The following is a 17,500-nucleotide window of genomic DNA, read 5'->3' as shown; positions in this document are numbered from 1 at the left end:
ACGTGGCCCCTGACCCGGCCGTCCCCGCTGGGCAGCCCCGCCGTCCCGCCTCCTCACGCCGTATCTTCTTCCAGCGACGATTCGTGGACGCCCCTCTCCCACCCCCCACACGACCACACCCTGTTCTGGGAGGGTCCCTAATCCAGCGGGGCCACCGATTGGTCCAGGCCGAACCGATGGGCAGCCGACTCGTCCGATCACATCCTGCCTTAAGACCGACGCCCAGGCTGAGATACCTCACAGCGCTCGAACCCGGGCATGTACATACACTTCCACTGACCCCGCGCTGGTCTCCATGGTTACGGTGGTGTTGCAAACCTGATTGACGCCCCCTTATTCGCGCCCGCCGGGTTACATCCTGACGACGATGTGAAATGGAAACGTGAACGCTGGGGTCCGGCGTACGCTCCGAGACTCTCTGTACCACTCCATCACTGACTGGTCTGATCCAATCTGGGACACTTAAAAAGAGGGGTCAGGATTTAACAAAACTATGGGGGGGGGGGTGTAGAGGACTGGAGGGGGTCTCAAGTCCACCATTGACATGATGCTGTATTAAATAAGGTGGTAAAGACGACCTTAACTCCAATTCTAGCTCCTCACTTCAGTGTGAACGGTTTATCTTTATGAACCACCAGAGGGCGCTAGGGTGGTGCAGTGTTATGTTAAAAGATCCGGGTTCAAAGCTCTGCTATGCTGTCAGCCGGCCAGGCGTCTACACAGACATGATTGGCTGTGTCTGAGGGTGGGCGGGTGGCTTGTCACAGTGTAAATGGATAAAGGATAAAGTGATGGTGAAAATGAAGAGACCCCCCCCCCAGTGACCCCTACCCCCCCACACACACACACGCGCACACACACCCCCCCCACCAATTATAGAGCAACCAGTCAGTTTCCATCTCACATGGTTTTTGATGTACCCAGTCTGCTAAAGTCACACCTAAAGTTCACAGAGATAGCTAATCATTAACGGCTACGTCGTTGGCTAGCATGTTAGCTTTCTACTGTTCGTGTATAAAATAAATTAGAGTTATTATTAATATAATTATTATTTATGGTGATTTTGTTCCTGAGCTCAGAATTCTGGTGTTTAAATAGAATCTGGTTGTTGGTTCTGATTTTTACTGTCAGCGTCAAACAAAGTTTCATTTACAATCTTTATTTTAATTATTTTATAAAAATGTGATAATATTAGGGACAGGAGCTTTAATGCTGCGTTCACAAACACCTTCATGGTTTGTCAGTAATGATGTAGGAACCAGGACACCTGGGTGGCATCCGGAGTCTCGACAGTGGCACTTAATGACACAATGTGTGAGAGTAGCGTGGCCCTCCGTACGTGCTGAGACTCTCCGTGTGAATCCGCCCCTAATGTTGTGCAACCAGCAGAGGGCAGCAGAGTGCCCAGGGGAACTGAGTACATTTAAACCCAGACAAAATAATAAAGAACTAAATGAACTGAAGGAGGAAGAAAGACGTATCAGAAATCTGCTGAGAGTCTCCTGGAGGAAGATGAGCACCACTGAGCGAGAGGACGAGACGGCCAGAACAGAGAGCAGCTCCTGAAGCACATCAGCTCCTGCAGGTTCTGTTACTCTGGGCGTGTGATGTGGCGTCCACATGAGAACATTGGAGATGATTTTACGGTACGACAGGACGTGTGGTAGACGAGGAAGACCTAAAATAATCTGGACTGATGACATCACAACATGGATTGCATTATCAGGATGAACCCGTCTGTGCAGGCAACCATCACAAAGCCATGTGCCAACCAATCAGCACCTCAGTTTCATTTATAGAGGGAACCAACACCAGTCCAGACACAGTTTGTATTAATGGTTAAACCGATTGCCGATGCCACGTCATTACTAGAGCGATACAGACAGGGTAGGAATGCGCTTTTCCAACCAATCAGATTGCAGGATCGAGTAATTATGACGAGGGAATTTCTGCAGATCTCCGGCCGCGTCCCAATCCACATAACCCACCCTAATGAAACACGACGGGTTGGTACAGCGCCGCTTCTAATCAGGTTTATTTAGTAGTTCGTGATTTGAGACGTGAGATCCTAAAAACCTGAACCAGGAACCTGAGCACGTGTTCTGATGGACCACAGAGACGTTCCACGTGAGCGCAGGACGAGTTCCACCGGGTTCTGGTGTAGCTCCTGTTCCACAGCAGGGTCACGTGGTGGAAAAAGGTGTGGGGTTCCGGTCCTGAAGCTCCTCAGTTCCTAATCCTAACCCTATCAGGACCATCTTGAGCAGAGGGGTGTGGTCCGACCCTCAGGAGACCCAGTTCCACCCCTGAGGAGGTGATGATGATGAGGCTGCAGGATTTAGAGTCGCTGTGAGATAAAGTTCAGATTTTTGTGTGTTCATGTTTGGAACAGACGTGTATTAATGTGGTAAATGCCAGTAGGTGTGTTTGTGTGTGTGTGAGATCCACTATATGACCAATAGTATTGGGACACCCCTTCTAATTATTAAAAGTCATGTTTTTCAGCCACAACAGTCACTAACAGGTGAAATCAATCAATCATATAAAGGAAATGATCCATGATGCTTCTGACTGTGCAGCAACAGTTTAGGGAAGGTCCTTTCCTGTTCCAGCATGAGCGGGCTCTATAAAGACGTGAAAACTCCAGTGTCCCACTCAACAGCCCTGGGATGAACTGGAACATCAACTAATCGATCAGCGCCCACCATACTGACTGAATGGCACAAATTCCCACACACAGACACACTCCCAAGTGTTGTGAGAAGCTGAACTGATCACACAGTCACACAGAGTCACTCTGATTTAATACCGTTAGTTTTTGAAGCAGGAGTTTAGATGAGCTCATGATCAGGCGTCCGAATACTTTTGGCTGTACAGTGTATGTGAGTAGAATTGTGAGTCAGTAGGATCTCTGTGTCTGTGTAGAATTATAGAAATGAAGTTGATGGATGATTGAAGTTGTTTTTGCTGCTTTTTTAGCTCTCGTCCTCCTGACTGTAAATATTATCATTATTATTAAACTTTATTCCTTTAGTTTCCTTCTCTCTGTCATTCATTCACTCACAGCAAGAAGGTCCTGGGTTTGATTCCCAGAGTCCGGGTCCTTTCTGTGTGGAGTTTTGCATGTTCTCCCACAGTACAAGACCTGCAGTCTGTGTGTGTGTGTGTGTGTGTGTCCGGAGTATTTTCTGCTCTTCACCCAGTAAATCAGACCCACAGCGACCCTGACCAGGATAAAGCGCTGGTAAAACGGACACTGAATGAATGAGTATGTTTTGGTGCCTCCTTCAGGATGAATTCCCACATTGCACCCAGTGCTTCCTTGCTTTAGAGAACTGAGACCCTGACCAGGATGAGGTACACACCTGCTGCGCTCAGTAAGAACCCACAGTTACACTCATGAACCTTTATAATCAGTGTAGTGACGTTATTAACTTTATTAACGTTACAATCATTATTTATACGTTTCATCAAACAAACATCAAACAAAATCTTCTGACTTCATAAATGTGACGAAGCTGCAGAAAAAAGCTCAGCGAGGAGAAAATAATGAAGCCGATAATAAATGTGATCCTGCGTCCCGGCGGAGATCAAATCATCCTGATCTGATTAAAACCCGCGCCGTGAATTTAGATCAGCGCCGCACAATCACTCATGAATATAAACAGCAGTGTGTGTGTGTGTGAGAGAGTGTGTGTGTGTGTGTGTGTGTGTGTGTGTGTGTGTGTGTGTGTGTGTGTGTGTGTGTGTGTGTGTGTGTGTGTGTGTGTGTGTGTGTTACATGCTGGTGGGTAATCTGTTGCCGGTGTTTCGGTGTTTGGTGGGGACGCCGGTGCGCTCGTACTCCTGTTTCTCTCTGATGTACTGCTGCTTACACTCCTCATAGAACACCGGGTCTGTGTAACTGTAATACAATGCAAATACAACGTTAAGACAACATAAACACAACATTAAAACAACAAACACATTAATAATGAAACAAACAAAGTAAACACAACATTAACACAACCTTAATACAACAATAACACAACGTTAAAACAATGTAAACTCAATAATGAAACAAACAGCATTAACACAACGTTAACACTTTAAAACAACATAAACACATTAATAATAAAACGTAAACAACGTAAACACAACATTTTAATCAAATATTCCGGCTGGATCTCGGTGGGTTTGTGAGGTCAGACATTTTTCTGACGAGATGTTTGTGAGGAGAAGCTTCACCAGACGGGATCATATGGAGAGAGTCACACACTGATCTCTGTGATCTCCGGTCTCTGTGCAGCATCATCGATCAGCCAGCAGAGGGCGTAGCTGCAGCAGTGATGAATGACGCCCTCTGCTGGCTGATGGATGGCGCTGCACAGAGACCACAGAACGAGCTAACGTTCAGTACAGCCTTGTGAGATCCTCTTAGCACGTTCTCCAGCCTTCATCTCGTCAGTAAGAGTCGGGCCCCACAAAATTGGCGGCTCCTCAATACTGAGACTCCCGAGCCTACAGCACCGATCCAGCGGCCACACAGTCTAAACACATTAGGGATGGACTCACTGTCGGGTCAGGCACTGCTTCAGAGCGTCGTTCTGCTCGCGGCACTTCACCACCATCAGGAGGCCGCTGTCCTTACAGCACTGTGTAAACTCTAACACACACACACACACACACACACACACACACACACACACACATCGGTGATCCACAGGGACTCATGGTACACCAAAACACACCCAACCACACATCGTCCCCGGACAGGTGCTCAGGTGTGGAGCTCTGGGCCTGATCCATCATCAACACCAATATACACAGTACTCAGTGTGTGTGTGTGTGTGTGTGTGTATGGTGTATTGTGTGAATAGTGTGTGTGTGTGTGTGTGTGTGTGTTCCCTCAGTGGAGCAGTAGGGTGCTAAGTAGTGCGCACTAGTGCAGGTTAAACGTACATATTAAGCAGGTCCAGTGTTAATTACACATCATCACATCAGAGCTTCAGATATTAATCTCATTACTCACGTCTGACTGATTATCAACACGCCTTTCATCTGCATGTAAACCAGCTCAGGCATATCCCATTCCCTCCCTCAACACACACACACACACACACACACACACACACAAATGAGAATCAGAACCACCCGTCCAACAACAGCTCTGACCCACCACGACACCCGAGGGTTCTGGACAGGAGATGCATGGGGACTCTGACTGCTACAGAAGGGTTTGATGCTCTGTGTGTTGTGATGATTCACCTAATCAGGATTAAAATCATCTGCAGTTTGATCCACAGTAGATCTTCTGTTGGTATTAGACACCATTCGTCCCTCCTCAGACCACTGTGGGTGGGGACTCACCACGCCCTGTGACGCCCCTGCTCTTTTTTGGGGTAGGATTGGGGGGGTTGTATTGTTTTGCTGTATGAAGGACTGAATGTTTAGCACCACCGGCACTCTGAACTACCCACAATCCTTTGCTGTGCTGCTCTCCCGTTTCAATCTCTTTCTTCCGGTCGGCCGGGCAGCATCAGCAGCATCAGCAGCAGCGTGATCGGCGGCGTGAGGAGCGTTGGCGTGAGGACCGCGGTGGTTCTGCTTGTGTTTGACGGTCGGGGGATTTTTCACTACAAACTCAATTAATTCTCACCTGATGAGATGAGAGGATCTTCAGCCGCGCCGCGTCTCTCCAGCGCAGCAGAACCAATCAGACGTGATTCTGGGATTAAAGACGAGCTCAGACGCACGCCGCCGCTCTCCTGAGATCCTGCGCTCGCAATCTAAACAATATCAACCATCAGACGCACAAGTCAGGCTGAATAATGCGCTTTAGAGAGGAGGACGATGCGGGGACGAGCCGCCACGCCGCGCTGATCCTCATTAACGTCGGCTTTATTCTACATACTGATCACGCCTCCTCCTCCACCTCCTCTTCTCCTCCTCTGAACACGGCCTGGTCTGTAGGTCAGGGCTCCTCAAACTCCTCAGCGAGTCCACATCACGTCTACCACAGACCTCACGTCCAGGAGCACGTCCAGGAAAGCGTCCATGAGAGGAACGTACAAGAGAACGTCCAGCAGAACATCTAGCAGATTGTCCAGCAGAACGTTCAGAAGAGGAACATCCAGGAGAACATTTAGGAGAGAAACATCCAGGAGAACGTGCAGGAGAACGTCCAGGAGAGGAACGTCCAGGAGAGGAACGTCCAAAATAACGTACAAGAGAATTTAAAAGAGAACATAAAAGAGAACGTCCAGGAGAACATATCTAACGTGGGTTCTGCACCGCTCTTACGTAAACGATTTGGCCAATCAGGTGCAGGCTTCACCCCGGGGAAAAGAATTCATCTGCCATAAAAAACAAACCCGAAACCTGAGGAAGACGCAGGGCTGAGACGCGAACCCAAACGCTCCTGATCTCATCAGTAACTTGGGGGGGGGGGGGGCACAAACTTTTGACTCTCATTATAATCCTGTTGATCTGAGAGTGTGGGCGTGGGCACCGTCAGGTTCAAGATCAACGAGTGAAGACCTGATCACAACCTTCTCCTAACAACAGCCGACCTGCAGCGGTGTCCGACCCTCGACACACACACACACACACACACACTCACACTCACACGTGCAGGCGGAGGTGTGAAACTAAATGCTGAAAGTAAACAGGGGGGTTTCCACTCCTTGTGTGAGTGTGTGATGTGTGTGTGTGAGTGAGTGGGCTGCAGGTGTCATATAGAAATGAAGTGTTAATCGGTCCAAACTAACCAAAGCGAGTGTGAACAACGAGGTGACAAAGTACAACACACACACACACACACACACACACACCACCTGCATTACGAATACAAACACACTTGCCCGAAGTGCCAGTAGAAATTCTGGGTACAAACCAATAAAGGTGTTAGACACCTCCAGTCTGCTCTGTATGTATGAGGGATCTTCAAAAAGTTTCCTCACTTAATTTAAACTCTATTTATTAAGAATTTTAAAACAAACTCCGTCACTTTTCTACATCGTCGCCTTCTTATGCATTTTTCCAGCGGCGTACCAACGTTTTAATGCCATTTCTGGTTGAGCTCATAGCTGCTGATGCGCCGCTGCTTTCACATCATCATCACATGAGAATCTTCTTCCCCTTAAAGCTTCTTTCAGACCCCAAACAGGTGTAAATCAGATGGAGCTAAATCAGGACTATAAGCGTCTCTCAGTCTCTCAGACACGAGTGATTCCTCCTCTCCCCCCTCACCCAGCAGAACCACAACATACACGTGAGGAAACTTTCTGAAGATCCCTCGTACATGTTTGTTTTATAAACGCTGTAGTTTCCTTCTGAGTCTTGGTGTAGGAGCAGACAGGCCCAGTAACTCCAACCAACAGCATAAAGGATCACCAGATCATCTTAATCCACTCCTGAAAGTATGTTAGAACAGGGGCGCTAGCACATCACTGTGGTGTGTTGGAGCCATGACCTGGCAGAGCGTCCACACAGACACAGTTGGCATGTTTTAAGGAGATGAGGTTGGGCAGGGTCTTTAACCATTGCCTATGCAATATATTCCTGCGCAGATCCCATGAAGCTTAGCGTGTCTCTCCATACGCTATACGTCTCTGTGTTGCCCCTTTTCCACCGGTTCTTGAACCGGTTCTGTTCAGGTTTCTCTGAACCTTGGTGTTCTGTAGAGAACCGACGCGCGTTTCCACCAGTTTTTGAGAACCAAGCAGCGTCATCAGCGGTGGGCGTTACTTAACGAAAGTTAAGAGCAGTAACATCATGGTGGAGTGTGTGGATTATGTGTGAGCGTTTGTGCTGCTGTTACAGATGTTTGTTTTTATGTAAAAAGCATCGATCTAACTATCGGTGATGAGAAGACGTGACGTGTTTGTCTTAGTTGTTGTTTTCTGTAGTTAATTAACGTGAGAGGAGTTTTGCGCTTCGCTTTCACCGTGACTCTCGGCGCATATAGCCGATTTACTCAGCGCTCGACTTGAGCGGTGAAACACTAAAGTTCCACAACACGAACAAACATCTGTGTGAAATAACCATCAGATCTACTCTATAATACCACGTGTATCTGTGTTTAACTGGATTTACTTCACGTGTGTTTATGCAGCTCGGGGAGATGAAAAAGCTTCATGCTTTATTTATCACGTTAAGCGTGTTTCGTTCTGTCCGGGTCACTTTTATCACGTAATATCTCACAGTTCACCTTTTTAAAGGCGCTTTGAAAATATCAGCGGCAAACTGGAGCAAAATTTAATCAGGTGAAGTTTAAAAGGTAAAAATGCAGAATTACGCTCCATACGAGACCCCAGCGGACGCCATTGTTGTTGTCGCTATGCTGTACAACATGACACGCCCACAGGTGACGTCACGGTTCGGGCTGAAAAACCCAGTATCCTGTGGTGCCAGATTGACCCGCTAGTTCTCTGTCTGGAACCTCTTTTTTCTGGTGGAAACACGTGGAGCCGGTTCAAAGTCAAGTTCGGCTCCGTGCCGCATCGGTGGAAAAGGGGTACGTGAGAACCCAACACTGGCAGGTAAAAAGAAGTGGCGGCAGATCTGACATATGTGGTGATACGACTCTCCATGATCAGATCAGGGGTCGTGCAAGCGGCACGGGATTCACAATAAGGAACTGGATATGACTCAACTAGGACGGTGGTGCTCTAGCTGCACTCCAGATTACTTGGATTGTGTCCCAGAATAAAGTCGGTTCTGATGGATCAGATTCACCGCTCGGTAAGAATCCGCTGCTGGATGGAGTAAAGAACAGTGATTGTGTGGGTTGGCAGACAGGAGTCACTATAGTGCACCGAACAACTGAAGAAAAATACAAGCCAAGAGGAGAAATAAATTGTGTGTGTGTGTGTGTGTGTGAGAGAGAGAGAGAGACGATTAAACTAAAATCTGATCATACTGTACATGTAAACACACGGGCTGATTAGCAGCAAATCCACCTTCTGCATGGACACATGTAGAGCCCAACCTTCTCACAGAGAATAAACAGGTGGGGATTGAACCCGGGTGGCTGGAGCTGTGCTCTGCTGCACCACCGTGTTGTGTGTGTGTGTTTGTAGGTTGTGTACCTTGGACGTGTTGAGCGCAGCGCTCTTTGGCTTTCTCTCTCATCATTTTGGGGATCAGAACGTCCAGCTCTACGTGCCTCAGGTGAGGCTCACCTGTACACCAAGAGGAAGAGGATTACAGCATCCGGGACGAAACCAGGAGAGGTGTGTGTGTGTGGTTGTGTGTGTGTTTGTGTGTGTGTGTTTGTGTGTAAGTGTGTAATATCAGCCTTGTCACCTCCTCACATCTTTATAATTAATATTTATTATAAAACAATCATTATAAATATAATAAACACTTTTATAAATCTGAATAGTGTTTAAATGAAACATGTTGATAATTTTTTTGATAATTGTAACATTAATACCATTAATTTTCTTGTTGTTTATTGGGATAAAATGTGATTATAATATTAGTGAAGAACAGAACTTTGGCTGCAGTGCAGCACTGCTACAGTTAGCTTAGCATAGTTAGCAGTATTAGCATCTGTATGTTATATTAACGGTGTGCTAGCGCTGCTAGCTAATGCTACTGTACTGTCACAATATCAACACCATCAAAATCTTTACACATTAAAGCCATTTTGTTAAAGAATATTAATTATTACCTGTGTTTGAAGTCTCCATGTGTATAATAATGATCTGATTATAATAGTCTTATTAAAAACTCATAATTATATTTCTGTGCTGTACATACAGGCTCAATGTCACACTGCTAACACGCTTTCTTTTTTCCCCACTCATTTTCCGACAAAGCCCGCCTTCTTTACAGCGATTGGTTGGTTCCAGCTAAATGCAATCCTCCGATTGGACAGTGGTGTTGTATTTAATAAAACGTCACATATGGAAAGAGGTGTGATAAGAAGTAAACGAGTTTCGGTAGTGAAATTAAATGTTTTTAAAGCTCATTTATTTGGTAGTTTAGACATTTAATTAAAATTTGTCTCTGTTCTGTGTCTATAAAGTTTGGCATGTGTAGGTGTTCTCTGGGTACTCATATTTACTCCCTTTCTTTCGAACCGTGCAGAAGGTGGATTGGCAGGTATGATTTCCCCTCAGTGTGAGTAAATGTGTGCTGGGTGAGTTAAGCTCGGTTTAAGTTAAGTTTGGTTTCATGATTTGTGGATTTTTCTGGGTAAAACATGAAAAGTGGTAAAAATTCTGGCAGCTTATATATTTTATTTCTTTATAAATATGTTACATTATGCAAATAACCCCGAATTTGTCCTTTTGTTTTTGGTTATAAACATGTTTGTGTGTGCAAACAACAACATAAATTACTGGTGGTAAGAAATCCAGCATTTTTTAACCCGTGCTTAATTTCTTTTTTTTTACTATTTTGTTTTTACCAATAATAATTTCTTTATTATTATTATTATTATTAATTATTTATATTATTATGTTTGTTGTTGTTATACAGATATTAACAAAAACCTAATAATAAAATATCATAATATAGTGTAATATAATCATTAAAATTTAATAACAATAACTAGTAATTATTATTATTAGTAGTAGTATTTTATAATTATTAATAATATCATAATAATAATAACAATAGTATAGTATAATGTTATCATATATTGTATAATAATAATTCATGGTCATTTTTGTGTTGTAACTATTTATTGTTCTTATTATACAGATATTTAAAAAAACAATAATACTATTATTACAATAACTGGTAATTATTATTATTATATAATTATTAATAATATGATAATAATAACAGTAGTATAATATAATAATAATATTAGATGATCATTTTTGTGTTGTAATTATTTATAGATAGTAGAGCACCGGCTGCAGGAATGACTCCCCTAAACGTTCCTGTGTTCCTCACAACCATATGTAAACTTTTGAGCTGTTGGTCCTGGTCCTGGTCCAGGTTCTTCCTCACCTCACCATGTTGTGTGTGTGAGAGTTCATGAACCTCGGAGCTGAACGTTCTCTCTCCTCTCTCATGCTGCACCTGTGATTCAGGCTCAGAAGAAATCAAGACAGTGCAAGACAGTGGCGACCACATCTTCACTCAGGCCTGACCACACAGTCGAGTCTGATGCACGCACGGCGTACGGCGAGAGCGACCGCACCGGCGCCTGGTGCGTTCCTGTCAGACCGAGCTGCTGTGGTTCTCCGTCACGCTTATTTAATCAGAGCAGACAAAAGATTTCCTTTATTCTTATCTGCTCTGATCTGCTCATGAGAACCTGCTGCAGTAGGTGGTGCACAGACCGAGGGCACTCGCATTCTGTCTGCATTCTCACAGTCCAAACACTGCCACCACAAAAACAATCTACATCTATGTTCAGACGCAGTAATTCCACACAGAACTGTTCAGAAAATCAGTGCATGCATTTATAAATCAGATTTTATTCACATGGGAAATTCAAAGCTCGTTTTAATAGAAAATAAACCAAAATGAGGCGCTTGGGTGGCGCAGAGGTAAATTTATTTATTTATTATTGTTTTAACGTCATGTTTTACACACTTTGGTTCATAAACAATTCTGTACCTCCGATTCACCTCACTACACGTCTTTGTACTGTGGGAGGAAACCGGAGCACCCGGAGGAAACCCACACAGACACGGGGAGAACATGCAAACTCCACACAGAAAGGACCCGGACCGCTCCAGCTGGGGATCGAACCCAGACCCTACTGGCTGTGAGGTGACAGTGCTACCCACCGAGCCACTGTGCCGCCCCACAGAGGTAAATCACGCTAGCGCACTACTGCTGGGATTCAGCGTGCTATCGGCCGGTCGGGCGTCTGCCTATACAACAAGCTCCACAGTGAGCAGGTGAGGGAATCACCAAGGATCCACCAAAGGATCAGTCTGTACAAGCACCACCGTATTCCAAACTTCATCAGACTGAATAAAGATTCAAGAGTGGTGACGCAGTTTCAATCCCAGGTACTGATTGATCAGTCGGTGTTCCGGTTCATCCCAGAGCTGTTGAGTGGGGCTGAGCTCAGGGCTCTGTGCAGGACGCTGGAGATTTTCTTCACGTCTTTATAGAGCTCATGCTGGAGCAGGACAGGTCCTTCCCTAAACTGGTACTGCTAAGCCGGAGGTGTGTGATTTCCTTTATTTTCTTGATTTATTACACATCCGTCATTAGAGGGGCATCCAGATACTTTTGACCATATACACTGTGTTCCAAATTATTATGCAAATAATATTTTCTCAGATTTTCCAAAATTACCTATATGAATTGCAGTCATTGTAATTTTCCAGTCATCAACTATTAGAGTACAATTGAAAGGTTTTTGAACAAACTGCCAATGATAACAGTATATTTTAAAAAAAAATAAAACACTCAAAATGCACTCAAAATGCATGTTCCAAATTATTATGCACAGCAGAGTTTTCAACCTTTTCATTTTTATAAAGAACAAAAAAATGGTCATTTGTGAAATTATAAGCATTAGCAGGTTATTACAAACTGAAATCAAACAGTTTTCAAGTCAAAACTTTATTCTAGGTGATGTTACATTTGCACATAGGACCCCTTGTTCGAAAGGAGCTTCTGAACTCTCTCGTCCATTGAATTTGTCAAGTTTTGGATGGTATCTGCTTCAATTGTTTTGCATGAGGACAGAATACCCTCCCAGAGCTGTTGCTTAGATGTGAACTGCCTCCCGCCATCATAGACACTCCTTTTGATGATGCTCCAGAGGTTCTCAATGGGGTTGAGGTCAGGGGAGCATGGGGGCCACACCATAAGTTTGTCCCCTTTTATGCCCATAGCAGCCAGAGATGCAGATGTGTTCTTTGCAGCATGAGACGGTGCATTATCATGCATGAAAATGATCTTGCTGTGGAATGCACGGTTCTTCTTCTTGAACCATGGCAGGAAGTGCTGTTTGAGAAACTCCACATACATTATGGAGGTCATCTTTACCCCTTCAGGGATCCTAAAGGGGCCGACAATCTCTCTCCCCATGATTCCAGCCCAAAACATTACTCCACCTCCTCCTTGTTGGCGCCGTAGCCTTGTTTGCATGGGGTGTCCATCAACCAGCCATCCTCCACTCCATCCATCTGGACCATCGAGCGTTGCACGGCACTCATCGGTGAACAAAACAGTTTTGAAGTCAGTCTTCATGTATTGTTTGGCCCACTGGAGCCGTTTCTGCTTGTGTGCAGTGGATAGAGGAGGTCGACAGGATGGCTTACGCACAGCTGCAAACCTCTGAAGGACCCTGCATCTTGTTGTTCGGGGGACGTTGGAGGCACCAGCAGTTTCAAAAACTTGTCTGCTGCTATGACAAGGCATTTTTGCAGCTGCTCTTTTAACCTGACGTAATTGCCTGTTGGAAAGAGTCCTCAATTTTCCCTTATCAGCACGCACAAGTGTGTGCTCTGAATCAGCTACATACTTCTTGATTGTGCGATGATCACGATGAAGTGTCTTGGCAATGTTGATTGTAGTCATGCCTTGACCTAAACACTCCACAATTTGTTGCTTCTCAGCAGCCGACACATCCTTTTTCTTTCCCATTTTGGCTGAAAATGTAGGCTGCTTAATAATGTGGGACAGCCTTCTTAAGTAGTCTTGCCTTTAATTGGACACACCTGCCAAACTAATTAGCACAGGTGTCTGCGATTGCTTTCAGTGATATAAAGAGCCCTGACACACATCACCATCAATGAGTTTAACTGACAAACAAAAAAATTCTTACCTTATCACTCCTAAACACTTTTTGCATAATAATTTGGAACACAGTGTAGTGTGTTTTACAGCACTGTATGGACGTCACTGTCTGGATCTCCTGATGGACGACGGTTCTGGTTCTGGTTCTCCTCCTGGTTCCTCTCAGCAGGACGGAGGACATCAGCGGTCAGAACAGACGGAATCATCTGAGAGGGGTCAGTCTGTGCTCTCCGACTCCACCGAGAGTCAAGTTCCTCTCTGCGGGCGTGTCTTACACACACACACACACACACACACACACTCACACACATACGGTCCGGAGTTCATTTTCTCCCCGGAGGAGGTCACGGCACACAGGAAAATCTAATAACATCACATCGGCGTGTCACCGAGGGCTGCCAGATCCCGGCCGGCTCCTCCCGAATCCAATCTCGCCCCGTCAGCAGGCCTGGCAGAGGGACGGCTAGCGAACTTAAACCCTTTTAGCGCACGGCTCGCCGCGCAGGCCCACCGCCGACGCCCCAAATGTCCCGCGCGCGCCACGGCCAAACGCTAACGAGACGGGCGCGGGCAGGGCGGGACTTGGAGCCAGAGCGCGTACCCAGCGTGCATCTCCTGCCCGTTACGAGCGCGCACGGCGGGTACGTGCCCCGCGCCGGAGGAAGCGGCAGCTTGTGTTTACTCGGCCGCTCGGGCCCCGGATCCACTTCCTCCGGAGCCGCAATCTGGAGCCGCTTCTCAGCCGAGCCGAGCCTTTGACACCGGAGCTTTAATTAAAATTATATTAAAACTAATCAGCCGGAAGAGCGGGGCGGGGACTGGGGGAGGGAGGGCTGCACTGGGTGCACGGGCTGGTTTAATGGTTGGATAGTCATGCACTGACTGGTTATAATAATATGGTAACAGATTATTTAAGGCTCAAACCTTTAGGTCTGAGGCTGCTGGGGTCAATGCAGTGCTTACGACCTCAGTGATCTGGTTTCTAATCTCTGTGATGGTTTGTTGCACTGTTCAGGTGGCAAGGAGGTGAACCCGCTGTCCGACCTGCGGTGCCATGCTCGAAGCACGGTGCCGTGCTCGAAGGAGGGAAGGACAGGGGGTTCACCTCCTTGCCGCTGCCACAGAGACCCCTGGTGGCTAGAGCGTGCAGGGGAACTGAGCATATCCAAACGCATCATTAAAAACAGCCAAATCTTCCGTGATGCAGCTTCAGGATTCAAACTTTTAAACAGAATAAAAATATATATTTATTTATTTTATCTTTTTTTTTTTTTGGTGATTCATGTCGAACGTAAAGGTAAAAAACACATCAGAGCCTGGAAGAGCCGGCGCTTTGTCCGCCCGCGGGAGAAATGTTAATGCGACTTCCATCTCATCCCTCGAAAAATGTCAAAAAGACAGCACAAAGCCCCCGAGGTTCAGGCTGGAGGGTTCTCACCCAGATAATTATCCGCTCCATAAAAGCACACGCTGTCAGAAAGAAAAGAGAGAAAGAAAGAGAAAAATGGAGCCACTGCTGCTTTATGTGCTTTAATAAGAAGAGACGTGATGGATGGAGGCGGCGAGGTCGGGAGGGACGGTCGAGAGAGGTTCGCTGTACATTAACGACCGGACAGAGAGAGAGAGAGCGACGTCTCCTCCTGTACATCAGCCGAGGACGAGGAGGGACGATGAAGAGCGTGAAAAGCCGGCGGATGCGACTCTTTCTCCGCCGCGCGACACTAACGAGGTGCGCCGATCAGAAGTTGCGCCTAAATTAACCAGGAGCGAAGCATGATGGGTAAACACCTTTCACGCAATGCTAACGAGGGGCGGCGTAATGAGTCCGGGCCGCCGGGCGTCCTCGTTCCCCGGAGCGTCAGTAAAGTGCTATCGATCGTACCGTCCACGCCGCTGCACGTGTAGAGTGTGTGTGTGTGTGTGTGTGTGTGTGAGAGTGTGTGTGTGTCTATTAACCGCTTCACCTCGTTAAGGTGTAAAAATCATCCGTTCGTTTGCTCCATTCAACAGGCGCTCCGTCCTCGTCCGGGTCTCACATTTAGGGTAGTTGTAGCCTAGTGGTTAAGGTACCGGACTAGTAAGCAGACGGTTGCTGGTTCAAACCCCATCATTGCCAGGTTGCCACTGTTGGGCCCTTGAGCAAGGCCCTTAACCCTCAACGGCTTAAACTGTTTACTGTCACAGTCCTGTAAGTCACTTTGGACAAAAGTGAAAATGTAAACGTAAACCTTCATTTGCGCTTGTGTCTCTCTCTCAACCCCCCAACCAATTTAACACCTACTGATAAAGGTCTGGCATCAGCCCATCATCAGGAACTCACAAATCAGTTTTGTCGGTTTGCCGGGGTTCAAACTTCACCCCTTCATCCCCTCCACCAAGAAGAAATCAAGGGCTTAAAAACAGACCTCATGGGGGGTGATTAGCCACGTAGACGATAAATCTCTCAGCGTATGTAATGAAGTGTGAGTGTGTGAGGGTGTGATGTGAATAAGCGAGTGCGCACTAATCTCACCCCACCCACACGCCCCAAACAAACCCAGAACCTCCTGATAGAAGCTCGGAACCCGGAATCGTCCAGCTCTGATCCACACACACACATCTCAGAACCTTCAGCTCCACCATCGTCCAGTTACATCTTCATCATCTCATTATTTTCTTACTATCTTCTCATCTCTTCATCTTTGAATGAGAAAACCACCAGCGCTGTATGGTAACCTGGCAGTGGTGGGGTTTGAACCAGCAACCTTCTGATTCCTAGTCCAATGCATTAACCACTTGTCTCACTTTGCTGTTTGGTAACTTTGTGTGGTTTTATGTTTAATGTAATAATATAAAATGATTTATTGAGTAATAAGAGCTCTGAGCGCTGTGATGCTGTAAGTAATGGTTAGCATGAACAGAACCTCAGCAGAACGTTCCCTCAGTCAGAAGCTCCTCAGTGAATCTTCACCTTTATTCTCCTCATTATGATCCTGTTACTGTGTAATAACTGATGCTAACGTGCTGTAACTATCCACGGCGAGTGTGTGTGTGTGTGTGTGTGTGTGTGTGTGTGTGTGTGTATCTGCAGCAGAAGAGGAACTCAGTGGGACGTTTGGAACCGGCCAACTGACCAACCGCCCCCCCGCCGGGGACCAAATGGAACGGTCGGCTCCTGCTGCTGGACCTTACAATGAGACCGGACCGGACCAGACGCAGGGGGGGGGGGGCAGGTCACTAAAGGCCTTGACCTTCTGCTGCCTAAATCACCTCCCAACATCCACTCCAGCACTGAGAGAGAGAGAGACAGTGAGGGTGAGACAGTGAGGGTGAGACCCCCTCATCACTGAGGGATAAAGATCCTGTAACACAAATCCCACAGTTACATTACAAAACTAAACACAAACATTCCAACAAATAAATCTAACAAACATTTAATTTAAAAAAATCTATCAAAAAATTTAACATAAATTCAAATAGAAAATGTATTTTTATGTGATTTTAAAAGGTTTTAGTAAAAAATTTAATTCAGAATCATTTCTATTTATTGTTTTTGTTTCATTTAAATCAATCACATCATCACAATAAAAGAAATAAAGTTTTTGCAGCTTTGATGATTTTATTACAGTTTGATTGTAGAAATATTTCATCCTGAAACACTTAAATGTCTTTAAATTATTTTTATAAAAAGATAAAATATTAAAACAAATTTCTTCATTTATTTTATTTTATTACAAACCTCATAAAAAGCTTTATTTTTATATTCTCTATTTCATTTTTATTTTTTATTTATTTATTTATTTTTTTGTAT

General features: G+C 45.6%; 3 protein-coding genes across 6 annotated transcripts in view; 2 read left to right on the top strand and 1 right to left on the bottom strand.

Annotated features, from left to right (window-relative positions):
* Positions 1-3,033, top strand: part of azi2 (5-azacytidine induced 2) — a 14,037-nt gene extending 11,004 nt beyond the window's left edge. The window contains exon 8 of the mRNA XM_062986087.1: positions 1-3,033. This exon is cut by the window's left edge and continues 125 nt beyond it. Within this exon, the coding sequence (XP_062842157.1) occupies positions 1-141 (141 nt within the window). The 3' untranslated portion in view covers positions 142-3,033.
* A 386-nt stretch (positions 3,034-3,419) lies between these two features.
* Positions 3,420-9,780, bottom strand: cmc1 (C-x(9)-C motif containing 1). The gene is made up of 4 exons (XM_062986099.1): positions 9,659-9,780; positions 9,072-9,164; positions 4,555-4,645; positions 3,420-3,904 (listed from the first exon to the last, which is right to left on the bottom strand). Exons 1-4 carry the CDS (start codon positions 9,675-9,677, stop codon positions 3,778-3,780), a joined length of 330 nt encoding a protein of 109 aa, XP_062842169.1. The 5' UTR covers positions 9,678-9,780; the 3' UTR covers positions 3,420-3,777.
* Positions 9,781-16,460: 6,680 nt separating this feature from the next.
* Positions 16,461-17,500, top strand: part of eomesb (eomesodermin homolog b) — a 37,439-nt gene continuing 36,399 nt past the window's right edge. For 3 of the 4 annotated variants that reach the window (XM_062986066.1, XM_062986068.1, XM_062986064.1), the window contains exon 1: positions 16,461-17,004. The gene's annotated coding sequence lies outside the window, so the exon portion shown is untranslated. Of the gene's footprint in view, positions 17,019-17,500 lie in introns of all 4 variants that reach the window. The other variant, XM_062986065.1, reaches the window with a different exon arrangement.

Source organism: Trichomycterus rosablanca, chromosome 23 (assembly GCF_030014385.1).
Source record: "Trichomycterus rosablanca isolate fTriRos1 chromosome 23, fTriRos1.hap1, whole genome shotgun sequence".
In the NCBI taxonomy this organism is placed as follows: Eukaryota; Metazoa; Chordata; class Actinopteri; order Siluriformes; family Trichomycteridae; genus Trichomycterus; species Trichomycterus rosablanca.
The sequence above is the reverse complement of the archived record's forward strand: the minus strand, read 5'-3'. Positions and strand labels throughout refer to the sequence as shown.

Excerpts from the sequence above, each read along its gene's own strand:
- cmc1 (XM_062986099.1), bottom strand. Across the intron at positions 4,646-9,071 it reads CTGCGCTCAACACGTCCAAG|AGTTTACACAGTGCTGTAAG; the intron begins GTACACAACCTA and ends TGTGTGTGTTAG. Across the intron at positions 3,905-4,554 it reads AAGCAGTGCCTGACCCGACA|TTACACAGACCCGGTGTTCT; the intron begins GTGAGTCCATCC and ends ATTGTATTACAG.